Raw genomic sequence first — 14,474 nt, 5'->3', positions numbered from 1 at the left:
ATCCTGCATCCCACTTCCTTCTCGGCTCCTCCATCTTCTTCCACTGTTGAACCTAAGTATCTAAAGTCTCTCATCTTCCTGATGACAGTGTATAGGAGACTGAATATGTATAATGAATAATTTCAGATGTCTTAGATAATTTTTTGTGAATATCAGTTTTTCTTACACTATTTTATTTTTCTTTGCAAAAAAATCAGATTTTTTATCCAGTATTGCTTCATGCTCTTAATTTACGATTTTATGATTTTTAATTCTTTAATCTCATATGTTGAAATGTAATTAATTGGTAACAAAAATTTCATGTAATGCATAAATAAATATTGGAAAAATACTTGATAACAATGTTACTTTTATTTGTATTTATTTATTTTAATTAAGTGTTCATTTTATTGAATAAAGTCAACTAAATTTTTAGGTGTGAAACATCCAAATATTATTTGTGATGCCTGTCGTAAGCAGGGGATATATGGAATGAGATGGAAATGTATTAGATGCTTTGATTTTGATCTTTGTACTCATTGCTACATGTCTGATAAGCATGACTTAACTCACCCATTTCTACGGGTTGAAACTGCTGCATCAGCTGGGTAAGTTTATTTGTAAGATAAATTTGAGTTCATTTCATGTTGTGTGTAACACCATCATTATCTATCTATCTGGGTTGAAATATTCAGGGTGTGTTAGGTGTGCAGTGCACAGTCACAGAATAGCAATATCACCAATATTATATTTTTGCATTTTTCCTGTTAAAGACTCCTTTAATTGTTTCCTGACTTTGCTTGATTCCTAAAATTAAACACAATATGCTAATGTTTCATGAAGAGAACACTTGCGCGTAAACATTGCATCATATTTGTGTTAATAGTCCAGATGTGTGATCACAAATATGGGCACATTTGAACAGATGTATAGATGGCACAGCAGGTCAAATTCTTAGCATTCCAGTAGTTTTAAACCACCTGAAAGGCAGAGTGTGCACTGAGACAATAGCACCCAGAAATCAGTGGCTGTGATTGTCATTGTCAGTTGAATGTTGTCATGAGTTACTGTCTTTGTTTTCTGAGTAGTTTCATCTGTTTTGCATGTGTGAACTGATGTGTTTAGGACACTGATATAGACAAGTCATTTTCTATGAATAATTTATAACTTTTTTTGCCCATATTCACAATGTGGAAACATCATTGACGATCTACTGAATGTTCTGTTTTCTGCTAGAGCTTTTGCAGATTGTATGATCATAGTCAAAAGAGGTTGGAACTTGTGCATAAATAAGTAAAGAAGGTTATTTCAGCCTTTCTTTGGTTCATTCCAGAAAAATAATAATTTCCCAAGTGATTACTTTTCCTGAGTTCTGTGCATATTATATGGCTGTTTTTAAAAATCATATCAAAATTCAAATGATCTATGTCTCACTCTAGTATTTGTCAGTGATAATCTAATCTCACCACGAAGTGTAAACCCTTTGTGCTTCTCACATGAACGGCACACGTGATGCATAGCTGTTGTTCATTTCACCCTTATGCTTTCCATATTTAAAATCATATTAATTGATAACTTAAAGTGTTCAAAGTTATCTTACAATTACATGCATTATTGGACCAATCAAGATGAGTGCTGATGTGCTATGCAACTCTTAAAACTTTCATACATCAATGAAAATGCAATCACACAGTCACATTGACATGAATTTTGTAGCACGACAGCACACCCAACCTTAATGGGCAAGTGACACCACTGTATTAGTATAAAATTTTCGTGTTAGTATCAAGGACATCTTTAATATGATTTATTATTATTATTATTACGGGCGACTTCAGGGAGTCCTTAGACTCATCGAGGGAGGCCCTAAACATCATGTCCACACATTCTCACATATTCTATCATACCTTGCCTTGAACTCACTCACTGTCATAGTACCCACAACAGACTCTGGTAACTTATTCCACTCATTTACCACTCTAAAAGTAAAGAACCCAGCTCTAACACCCTTACTAACCACACTCTTGCCCAGCTTCCATAGATGTCCCCTAGTTCTCCCACCACCAGTCCTGATCTCAAAAATATCCTCTGAATTAATCCTATAGAAACCCTTCAGCAATTTGAATGTCTCAATCATATCTCCCCTTATCTGCCTATCAACCAATTTCTGCAACCCACAAATCTTCAACCTGTTCTCATAAAGTTCATTCCATGGACCTGCTATCATCTTGGTCACTCGCCTCTGGATCCTCTCCACTAACTCCCCATCAAGAAGAAACCTAGGTGACCAAATCTGGGCACAGTACTCGAGATGAGGTCTTATCAAGGCTCGGTACAGAGGAACAGTAACTTGCTTGTCTCTGCTCGTCAAAGTATTTTTCAACAACCAAGTGAGTTGATGAGCTGATTTAGCCACATTTTGCAATGTGCTCCCTAAACTTCATCTCCTTATCCACCAACACTCCCAAGTCCCTGGCCTCATCAATTTCCTGGAGTACAGTTCCACCAATGTGGTATACTGCTGGTAATCTTTTCACCCCAAAATGCATAACCTTACATTTTGTCACATTAAATTGACATCCATTCTCCTTTACCCAGAACTCTAATCTATCCAAATCATCCTGCAAGATTTTGACATCTTCTGCATTCACTATTGCCCTACCCAACTTTGCATCATCAGCGAACAAATGAACCGTTCCTCTCAGTTCCTTCCCTATATCGTTAATGAACAAATTAAACAGCAGTGGTCCAAGAATAGAACCCTGCAGCACAACACTAGTCACAGGCCATCTTTTGGATTCTACTCCTGAATAAACTACTACTCTCTGATATCTCTCCATCAACCACCCACCTATCCATCTCACTAACCCTATATCCATTCCGTATGTTGCAGTTTACGGATTAGAATTTGATGTGGTATCCTTTCAAAGGCCGTAGCCAGGTCTAGCACTGTAAACCCATTACCCTTATCCAGTTCAGCCGTCACTGTGTTATGAAACTTGAGCAAGTTACGGAGGCATGATCTACCCTTCACAAAACCATGCTGTCCACCATACAGTATCTCATTTTCATCAATCCATTCCTGTATTTTTCCCTTCACTACTTTCTCCAAGACCTTGACAATGACTCCTGATATGCTGATCGGTCGGTAATTTGCAACAGTAGTCTTGGATCCTCCTTTATGCAGTGGAACTATTTTCTCCTCTTTCCACACCTTCGGGACTAAACCAGACCCGAGACTCAGATTAAACAACATGGTCAAGTGCACTGATAATTCTTTGGCCGCTTCACATAAGACCCATGCTGGTATACCATCCAATCCCACAGATGTATTCAAATTAAGGTTCTGTAATAGACTATTCACCTCCACTTCATTCATCACAATTCCCGTATAAACTAATGTTCCTTCATTCTTTCAATGTCACCACCTGGATGATATACTCTTGCAAAGTGCTCGCTCAGTAATTCCACTATATCGACTGATTCAGTGACCTCCTTACCATGGCATTCCTTAAAATCATTCTGTTGTGCACAGTTTTTTTTTTGCTTGCAGCATATTGAAATAAGTGTTTGGGATTCTCTTTAACTTGCATTGCTAGTTTCCTTTCATAATCTGCGTTTGTGTTTTTACCACACTAGTTACCCTTCTGACCTATGCTTTATACCGTTCGTGTGACTGCAGGTCACCTTTCTCTTTAAATTCCCTCCACGGTTGTTTCTTTTTTTGCAGCTCAAGCTTAATGGTGTTATTCATCCATTTAACCCCTACTTGTTTTACTGTTCGGACCCTAGGTAAACAATCAGTCATAACCTCCTGCAAATGCTCCTTGACCACTTCCCATGCTCTATCGGCATCCAGCCCTTGCAGTTTTACATGCCATGGCACTGAACCAAGCAATCTCCTAAGCTTGTCATCTTGCCAGCATGGTAATTCCACATGTAACCTGTCTTAATCGAAAATTTCACACATTTAGTTCACACATTTCACACATTTTAGAAAATTTCACACAATAAGTAACCTTATTGATCACTCTCACCAATAGGTGGTAACATGGTCATATTCATTACAGTCAAATTCTCAGATGCTATTACTAGGTCAAACACTCTCGAACCCATAGTATTTTCCATTACATGCTGGCTCAGATAGTTATCCCTCAGTAATTGTATAAAATCCAGTTCCTTCCTCACATGTGTCCTCTCCTCCTTCCAATCAATGTTACCATAGTTGAAATCCCCCATAATAATTATCCTCCTTCTACTCATTTCATCAATTTGCTTATGCATGCTATCTCCACCCTCTATTCCATCACCTGGTCTGTAGCAGTACCCAACCCAACTGATATTGTTCTGCCAGTATCAATCTTACACCAAATAGCCTCAAATGAGCTCTTTTTCACTATCCTGCAATACAGCTTCAATTCTCCTTGGCTGCAGTTCATCAGCTATCATCAATAACACCCCCTCCCCCCATTTTATTCTCTCTGTCCCTCCTAAACACACTATAATCTACACATTCTATCCCACTAACTATATCATCTTCCGTCAGCCATGTTTCACTAATGCCAATAACCTGTGGCAGGAAGAGCCAACCAAGGCCAGAAATTCTTCCTTCTTGTTCCTAATACTCCTGGCATTAGTATACATGAAATACAGAGGTCCCTTTGTCCCACCCCTATTTTGATGCATTATTCTAATTATCTCATTCCGATTACTTGTCCTTAATACTGGCTCGGGTACATTATATACATTCTTACATTCAACTGTCTCGCTGACGTCCGCAATCCGCCCCCCCCCCTCCTTGGTAGTTCTAGTTTCACTGGTTCTGCACATCCATTTTCACTTCATTCAGCAACACTTTCTCCGCACACCAAATCCATTCAGATGCAGGCCATCCATCTTGTATAAATCCTTTCGCCCATCAAACTCGTTCCACATGTCTATGAATTCTACACCTCACCATCTGTATAACCCGCGCATAAAGTCATTTGCAATTATGGCCCTCCTTCTAAACCATTCTCTGTCGTACCGCGGCAACAGACTCACCATCGTAACTCTGTCACTCTTTTCTTTCGCTATCTTTAACAATACTTTCAAGTCCTCTCTCATAAAAAATTTATCTCCTTTCAATTCATTCGTACCCACCATAACTATCAATTCTTTTACCCTCTGTTTTTGCGCTCTAATACTCTCACTTACATCCTTAAATTTCATTTAAGGATGCAAGTGATTTAGTATGATTTAGTTAAACTCCCATGTATCACACCTCTTAATAACGAGTCACTGTACAACACTCTTTCCTTCATTTCTGAAACTCTCCTACTGTTACGCTTATTTTTCCTTTCAAAGACTTGTTTATTTCTGTTAGCTGAGACACTGTGGAAAGAGTTTTGCAGGTGCTCCAACTGTCACTGCACCTGTGTATTACTTCGCATAACCTTGTGATCTCACTCCTTACAAATAATTCCTCATTTTTTTCATCATTTAAATAATTTTCTCTCTCTGTATAATTGCTTTCACTCTCTCTTTTGATCACCGCTCTCATTGCCATCTTGTACAACATCGCAATTCCTTATCAAGCCACTATTTTCACTCGCATTCTGGCTTTCTTCAACCACAACAATCTCACGACCTGACACATACTTCAATTCCTCACTTTCCTTACACTTTCTGCACAGTCTCCCACCACTATCATTTTCCATCCAAACTTCAGCCTCTTCTGGGAAAGCATACATCCCACACATATCACACTGGACAAACTCCCCCACATTAAAGTTTTTGAACAATGGCGTATTTTTGGATGCCATTGTTTTGCGTCGCCTTGGTGCCATGTGCTATTCTATGAAACGTGACTTTAAAATACTAAGTTAAATAAAACTGAATTAACACCAATATCACACAGACACAGCAAGCTACTAAAAATAAACAATACTATTAAGATTTAAGCCAATATACCAATTTTCACTCAAAATTATACTTAGCTTTCGGGAGCTCTCTGAAAACACTACACACCATGTAGCCCTCTAGCGGCTACTTTTTCAAATTAAACAAGAACAGAAACTGGTATATTCACACACACACACACACACACACACACACACACACACACACACACACACACACACACACACACACACACACACAGAGAGAGAGAGAGAAAGAAATTGATTCTCTGTACCTATATAGTAAAGGCTGAAACAAAACGTGTGAAATATTTGAAGTGAGTCTTGGGGGGAGGTCATTTATTCAGTGAATATTGTCAATACTGTTTGTCTTGAAAGACCTGGGTTCAATTCCCATTTTCAAATGAAGGTGAGGAAGTTGGTGTCATTTAGGGTTTTACCTCTTGGAAGCTAAGTAGCTTCTTGGGATACATACCCAAATACATGTGAGTCTACCGTTAAGAAGTGTGCAGATACTCTAGTGCAACACAGATACTTTGTCTGCTCTGATTTTTGCTATCTTCAGTAGTGTCCATTCATATTCAAAGTTATATTGATTATATAGATAAATATATTACATCCTCACAACTAAGTTACAAAACCTTTAACACAGCAGTACCATGAGTGAGCAGATGATTAGGAAATAAGAAGGAATCTCTTAGTGTTTCTTGAAGATCTGGTGGGTTGTCATTGGCAAAAATGGTATGGGAAGGAAAGTATTTAATGCTGTATCAAAAAAATAAAAATGAAAATTCAAAATTATGTATTCATTTATGTTATTCAAAATATTAGTAAGGCAACACTGTACATTCTTTTTCTTTTAATATGACTATGAAATCAGGTAAATATTCAACACTATCTCCACTCATTTTAGGATTCTAATCCAGTATTCAGGTGGATGGATAATCATGTTCCATCTAATGTGTGGTTAAGAGAGAATGAACCTGATGCTGTGCTACTTGAACAGCCGGAGATCATAGTCCTTGGGGGAAACAGTGTGAGGAAGGCCATTCCAGACAGCAGTCATAGATGGAATAAATGAGCATATTACAACATTGGTTTGGCAAGCTTGAAGTTGAACTGAGTGAACTATATTTAGATGCTAAGAGAAAAATGGAGGAATAATGGTAGCTAGTTTAGGCAGTTTATCATTCATGAAAATACCTATAGTAAAGGCAGAAACATAAACATATATTTGAAGTGAGTCTTGGAGGAGGAGAAGGGGGGGGGTAGTGAAGTCATATATATCAAGTGGAAAGGACTGGATTATCACTTCAGGATGGTATCAGGCATGTTTAAGAAGGTTTTCAGTAAACTAACCAAACATCAGAACAGCATTCTAAGATAGAATGAATCTGGAATTTATATAGCAGGGGTGGCTACAATGTGGCTCGCATCACGCGGATCTTCACAGTCTATCAGTAAAAAATAAAAAGAGAAGAGGAACAAAATAAAAAAAAAGAGAGAGAGGAGAGAGAGAAAAACAGGTTTAATAAAATTTACTGCAATAAAAAAATTTCATTCGAAACACATTAAATGAAGTTTACTTTGAATAATTAGAATAATTTTAAAATAAAAAAAACAATAAGTTTAGTTATTTACTAGTAGAAGCCTTCCTTGTATCCACTTTTTTAGTAAGCTCCTTAAAATTTGGTCTGTAATTAGTCAAACCAGTTCTTAAAAGCTCCTTATAACCTCACCCTGTGCACACTCACTTTCTCCTGTACCATCACATCAATCAAAGGTTATAGTTTTTCTAAGGCTTACTGTAATTATTTTGACTGCCCCTGTTATTTAGTGTTATGAGTTGAATAGATGTGAAGTGGTCATGAATGGAAAAGTAAAAGTTTTTTTGGAGAATGAGAAGGTTGTAATGTGATATGTGCCAGGAAAGGCCAGTGTATAAGTTAGCACAGAAAGAGAAATATGATCTTTCCTGTAAATTAAAGATACCAAGAAATTATATACTTGGTTTAATCCTTTATTCAAGTGTAAGCAAACAAAGTTTGTGCCTGAAGTATTTTCAGGACTGGGCAACTCATATATAGAAGCTAATAACTTCACATCACTTGCTTTAATATCCCATAATGCAAAGCTCATATCCTTACGGCTATGTATAATGCTGCGCATTATAAATATCTGTCTGGCTCTGGGAGCCAGACCCAGAGGTGATACTAAGATTGAAGTAATGCAACAGTCATATTTTTATATGCGAGTTGCCAAAAGTGTCACACCTTATTATTAAATTACTCTGGATTAGAGAAAGTTGTTGGAAGGTTTTTCACTTAGTGCTTGGTTTAATCCTTTATCCAAGTGTATGCAAACAAAATTGTGCCTGATGCAAGTGATATGAAGTTATTAGCTTCGATATACGAGTTGCCCAGTCCTGAAAATACTTCAGGCACAAATTTTGTTGGCTTCCACTACATAGTCAATTATCAGAGAGTAAACTTCAACCCAGTTCCAAAGGGTATAATGAAAACCATATGATGCAGCTTGATAAATATGCATCTTTTGAAATCTGATGTGAAGAAAGAGCATAAGAGAAAGTATAGATCTTTGGGGAAATCAGAAAAAAGGAAATCATCCATTGTAATGCATAGTGAATTACCAGAGAGGAAACTGTCAACTCAGTTCCAAATGGTATGATGCAAACCATATGATGTAGTTGAGTAAATATGCATCTGTAGGATATCTGCTATTTGGCAGTATTCGATTATCTTAGATTAATTATTTAGTACAGTAGAATTTGATAAAATAATTAAATAAAAAGAAAAGGATAACTTTTTTCTTAAAATTTTTATTTATCATGCAGTTAAACATTTCCAAAAATGTATAGTAGAAAAATGCATTATTTCTTGTAATAATTAGAAATGTTAATATAAGATCCATTGAAAACTATATCCATCATTTTTTTATTTTGGTTTAACCAATAAGAATACAATTTGGTCGGCTAAATCCCAAATTGCCAGCCCATCCTCGTTCGTTCAGTATCAAAGTAGATACCCAACAGGGTGCACCACGAGAAGGTGAGGATTGGACATTAGGTCAGAAGCCCTGGTCGGTTCTCCGCATTCCTTTAAAGGCTATGTGGAGGTCTCCTCTCAGTTATACAGCTTAATAAACCAGTTATACACCAAAATAAAAAATGATGGTACAACATGACAAAATTTCATGCCGGCTGGGGCGTCGCCCGGTTAAACAAGGCCCCCGTTGTTTTCGCCAGGGAACCAGAGCGAACAGCGAAAAGTCAGCTACTGGAACAAATCTGAAAACAAACCCCAACTCAACATCACCAGAGTTAAAGATCGGTACTATCAACGTAAGAAGCCTGAATGGCAAAGAAATGGAGCTAGCTGAGGAATTAGATAAGTACCAGATCGACATAATAGGGGTGACTGAAACAAAAAAGACCAAAAATGGTGAGATCTTTCTGAGCAATAAATACAAATTGTTATATTCAAGCAATGACAATCAAGGAAAAGAAGGAGTAGCCATAGTATTCAACACAAAATACGAGGCTAATCTTCTTGAATAGCAGTCAGTCTCAAGTAGAGTAATGTGGGCAAATATGAGAATGGGGAACTGGACAATGAGACTTATTTGTGCCTATGGTCCCACAGAAGGTTCTACTAAGGTAGAAGTGGAGGAATTTTTTGAGGCTTTAGAAAAAGCAACTGACACAATGAAAAAGGAAAAGTTGGTACTTGTTGGGGATCTAAATAGTAGAGTAGGAAATGATTGTGAGACATACAAAAATATTTTTGGAAAATTTGGAGAAAAGAGCAAAGCTAATAATAATGGCAAATATCTGTTGGATTTCTGCTCAGGACATGGACTGATTATTACTAACACCATGTTCCAACATAAAAATGTGCACAAATTCACATGGAGAGAAGAGGCAAGGAATAAGAAAAGTCTCATTGACTATGTTATTGTTGATAGTGATGTTTTCTCCCTGGTGCAGGACACCAGAGTGTACAGAGGATTTGAAATTGGAAGTGATCACTATTTAGTCTTGAGCAGGATAAAATTGAATTTCATATCGAAAAGAATAACATGTAAGAAAGTTTTAAAGCGAATAAAAGTTGAGTAGCTCTCAGATGTGAACTGTAGACTAAAATACAGAAATATTATTGAAAAGAAAATGAAAGAGTTTGAGAACTGGAATCAAACCTTGGAGATTCAGTGGCAAACTCTGAAGGAAACATTGATTGATTCTGCCAGAGAGGCATGTGGTGAGGTTGTGTGCAAGGATAAAAAAATCAGAACTCCCTGGTGGACACAGGAAGTTAAAGAGGCAGTGACGGAAAAGAAGAAAGCATATCAAAAGTTCCTGGCAAATAAGTCAGCTTTTACTCTTACAGAATACAGAGACAAATGTAAGAAAGCTAAACAGTGTGTAAAACTAGGTAAACAAAAGTCATGGGAGGGCTTTGGCAAGAATATAGAAAATAAATATCAAGAAGGTGGCAAAATATTCTGGAGGTTGTTGAAGAAGCTTAGGAATGGAGGAAAGAGTGCTGTAAAAGGAATTAGAGATGATAAAGGTGAAATGAAAACAGGAGAAAAAGATATCCTTGAAGTATGGAGTAATTACTTTGAAAAACTGCTAAATGAAACAAGCAGTGATGACAGCACAGTGATAAAAAAACACTGACCAGGCATGCAGTCAGGAATACATATCCATACTTGAAGTAGAAAAAGCCATCAAAGGCTTGAAATGTGGAAAGGCAGCAGGAGTAGATGATATTCGACCAGAAATGCTGAAGTATGGTGGTATAAGAGTCTTACAGTGGCTGCACTGCATAGTTCAGAAAGCCTGGACAGAGGGACGAATTCCCGATGATTGGAGTAGAGCTCTCATAGTACCCATATATAAAAAGGGAAATAAAACTGAATGTGAGAATTACAGAGGTATTTCCCTACTGAGTGTTCCTGGCAAGATCTATGCAAGTATACTTGAGAAACGGTTGAGAGGAATTGTGGAAGAAAAGCTTGGTGAAGAACAAGCTGGATTCAGGCCAAATAGAGGCTGTCAAGGATCAGATCTTCACTTTACGGCAAATAGTCGAGAAAGCATGGGAATATAACAAAGATCTGTATTTAAGTTTTGTCGATTTGGAAAAGGCATATGACAAGGTGCCAAGAGAGAAGCTATTCAATACGCTGCAGTTATATGGTGTCAATGGGGCATTATATCAAGCAATACTTAGTCTTTATTTGAGTTCTGAGTCAGCAGTTAGAATTGAAGGAAGTACAGGAAGATGGTTTAATGTTAAATCTGGTGTGAGACAAGGATGTACATTATCCCCTCTGTTATTCATTATCTATATGGATCACATTATGAAGGAATGTGGTATTAAACCTGATATCAAAATTGGAGATGTTAATGTCAGCTCTTTGCTTTATGCGGATGATGTTATACTTCTAAATAAATCCGCTGCAAGTCTGCAAGATTCTCTGACTAAATTGAATAGCTGTTGTAATAGATATGGTATGAAGCTCAGCAATAAAAAGACAAAGACAATGAAAATAGGCAGAATCATTGAAAATGTCAACTGTGTTGTGAATGGAGAACCTGTGGAACAAGTAAAACATTTCAGCTACTTAGGCACGATTTTTACTGAAGATGGTAAACTAAATATAGAAATAGACAACAGAATCAGCAAAGCTGGTATCGTGGGAAGTCAATTGAATAAATTCATATGGAATAAGAAAGAAATTAGTCGGAACACTAAATTAGCTGTATACAAGACTGTGTTCAAACCAATTTTAACTTATGGATCTGAGAGCTGGGTCAGAAGTAAAACACTTGACCAAAGACTAGAGACCGCAGATATGAGAGTCCCGAGAAAGATTAGATGCGTGAACAGATGGCATCAATGGCAATATCATATTAAAAATGAGGATATTAGGAAAGAACTTGACATCGTCAGCATCCAGGAATGCGTTAGCAGAGCTGATCTCAGATGGTATGGTCACTTAAATAGAATGGGAGAGGAAAGTTTAGCAAAACAAGTGTTCTCTGCCAGGTTGGCAGGAAAACGACCCAGAGGAAGACCAAGATATAGGTGGATTGATACGGTACAAAGTGCATTACACGATAGAAATATAAGATCTGATAATGTTGGAGTCTTGACAAGTAACAGACTGATTTGGAGGAAAATTGTAGATAGGAAGTTAGTAATGATGTAATTTTTTCATGTAGTACTGTCATATCCTGTACACCCCTTGAGGGTACATGGCAGGAATTTGATGATGATGATGAAAACTATATTCAGTTAATATTCAGTCTATTGAAAACTATTTGATTGTGATATTTTTATTTGTAAAAATGTCACAATCAAAATGACTCACCTCTAGTATAGTTTTTTTTTTATTTCTGTAACATGGACTTGAAAAAATAAATTATTGAACTTTCCGACAATGTTTTCATGGCACTGAAGAACTGCAGACTTGTTTACAAGCGCCCTTCACCTCGCAGCCATTTTGATTACCACGGCAGTCAGTAGCGTGCTTGCACGAACATTGTACTTCTGAAGAGGAGGTTGAATGAGTCTAGAGAGAAAAATAGAACAACCGTTGCGTTCATTAGAACAGAAAAAGAGACAATGTTCTAGAGAAGGGAGTTGGAAATTTTAAGGGAATTTCTGAACCCAAAAAGATGGATAAGAGTGTTATGAGTGAAACAAATAGTTATTCCAAAATTAACAAATGAATTTCCTTTATATGAAGGATAATACAAATGCATTCAATAGACTGTGGTATCAGTTTATTTACTCTGTTATTAGAAATTGTATAAAGTGAGGAATTCCTGTATCTGCTGGCTTGGTTGGCCAAGTGGTTAGTGTACCAGCTCTCCAACCAACAGGCCATGGCAGGTTTGAATCCTGCTATGGGAATGGATGTTTGTGATTGTCTTTAGATGGAAGATGAATGTTATCATCCAATGTGAGACCACTATCCTGCTTATTGGAGGCCTGAAGTGGCTTGAATAAAAGTTCCATGTTTGGTCTCTAAAGCAGGGTTTACAGGTAAAAATAAATGAAAAATACAAAAAATTATATAAAATAGAAAAAAAATCCTAATCCGATCACAGTACAAAATGTACTATAGGTTTACAGATAACCTTTCATGGGTGTGAGCAACATTTAAAAAAAAAAAAGGGACAATCTGCTCAATAGGTGGTTGCTCTCAGACTCCATCTGGTCATTTTCTCATAGGTGCCCTGTTTCTGCATTATGACTTTTTAATAGGTACTTTCAAGACTCCATTGCTCCACTGAACTGGTCTGGTATTCCTTCACTTTCCTCTTATCATGTAAGAATATTAGCAGCCACTTGTCAACATCTGTATACATTAACTTCCAATCATATCAAATAAACTTCTCATCTTCCTTCATTCCATCATTCTCTTTTCTCTGGAATGATGTACCCTGCCCTTCCCAATGAATACAACCTCCAGCTTTTTAGGAAACTTGAAGTACACTTGAAATGAAAGAAAGAAAAATTTCGTCTTTCTGCTTAACTACTTGCCCACACAGAGTAGTGGTGTGTTATAGGTCTTATGACCTTTTTTTTTGGTGGGGGGGGAGTAAATGTATGAAGTGACTTTAAAAATCCTTGATTTCTTCCTGCAAGAATCTTTTGCATGCCTATAGGCACAGTTGTGTAATTTTTCATTTTGAGCCTTGCCTTCATCAGGCCACTTGAAAATTGCTTTCCAGGAAGTTAACTTTTATGATTAGTGTTGATTTACCACAGCTGCTCTTTTCTTTCCATGAACAATGCTGTATTTAATATCCTCTAGTTATTATTTAAATATTTTACTTTTTTTTTCTTTGCCTTTCTTTGTCCATTCATGTTGATGTTATTTGTATAATTCTGTAATACCTCAAAAAAAAAAAAAAAGTACTAGAACAATGCCTGATAGCTAGTTAATAGGCAGTCATATAAATTTGCTTTTAATATTGTTAATGCTTTATCCCTAGATTGCTTTGCCTGTCAATTATTTATGTGTGTTCACTCATTGACATGCCTGTTTTACAGAAAGAAATATCTGAATTGCTATAAGAAAAAATCCTTCCGGCTTACTTTAAGTTCAGCATGCTTCATTTCGTCTGAAAATGCTCTAATAAAGTTTTTCCCATCAGTTACAATTTGAAACATGTTTTCCTCCTAGGAAAATGATGCATAGCAAAAACCATTGTTACAAAGCATCTTTGTTTGGTGAAATTACCTGTCTGTTTTTAATTGAGCTAGGACAAAAGCTGGTGTTAGGGAACTGGTTTCATTTTATATTTAAAATTAAGTGCATTGTAATATAATTTGCTCCTGGCAGTATATTTTTAAAATTACTTTTATTACACATAATATAATAATATTGTTTCAATTTTTACATTCTTTTTCTTAGTATTGAAATGCCGAAGAGACAAGGTGCTGTAAAGAATCAAGCAAAAGGAATATTTGTTAGTGCCAAAGTAATTAGGGGACCAGATTGGGATTGGGGTAATCAAGATGGTAATATTCATTTTCATTTCTATTTAAATTTATA

General features: G+C 36.6%; 1 protein-coding gene across 2 annotated transcripts in view; it reads left to right on the top strand.

Annotated features, from left to right (window-relative positions):
• The window catches only part of mib2 (E3 ubiquitin-protein ligase mind bomb 2), a 360,322-nt gene that overhangs the window by 63,490 nt on the left and 282,358 nt on the right, over positions 1-14,474 (top strand). For both annotated transcript variants that reach the window (XM_090392033.1, XM_090392032.1), the window contains exons 4-5: positions 416-587; positions 14,334-14,440. In XM_090392033.1, coding sequence (XP_090248159.1) covers positions 416-587; positions 14,334-14,440 — 279 coding nt within the window. The remainder of the gene's footprint in view (positions 1-415; positions 588-14,333; positions 14,441-14,474) is intronic.

Source organism: Typopeltis vanoorti, chromosome 4 (genome assembly GCF_054136105.1).
Source record: "Typopeltis vanoorti isolate ZY-2024b chromosome 4, IOZ_Tvanoo_1.0, whole genome shotgun sequence".
NCBI classification, from domain to species: domain Eukaryota; kingdom Metazoa; phylum Arthropoda; class Arachnida; order Uropygi; family Thelyphonidae; genus Typopeltis; species Typopeltis vanoorti.
Note: the sequence above shows the minus strand (reverse complement) of the source record. Positions and strands in the feature narration are given on the sequence as shown.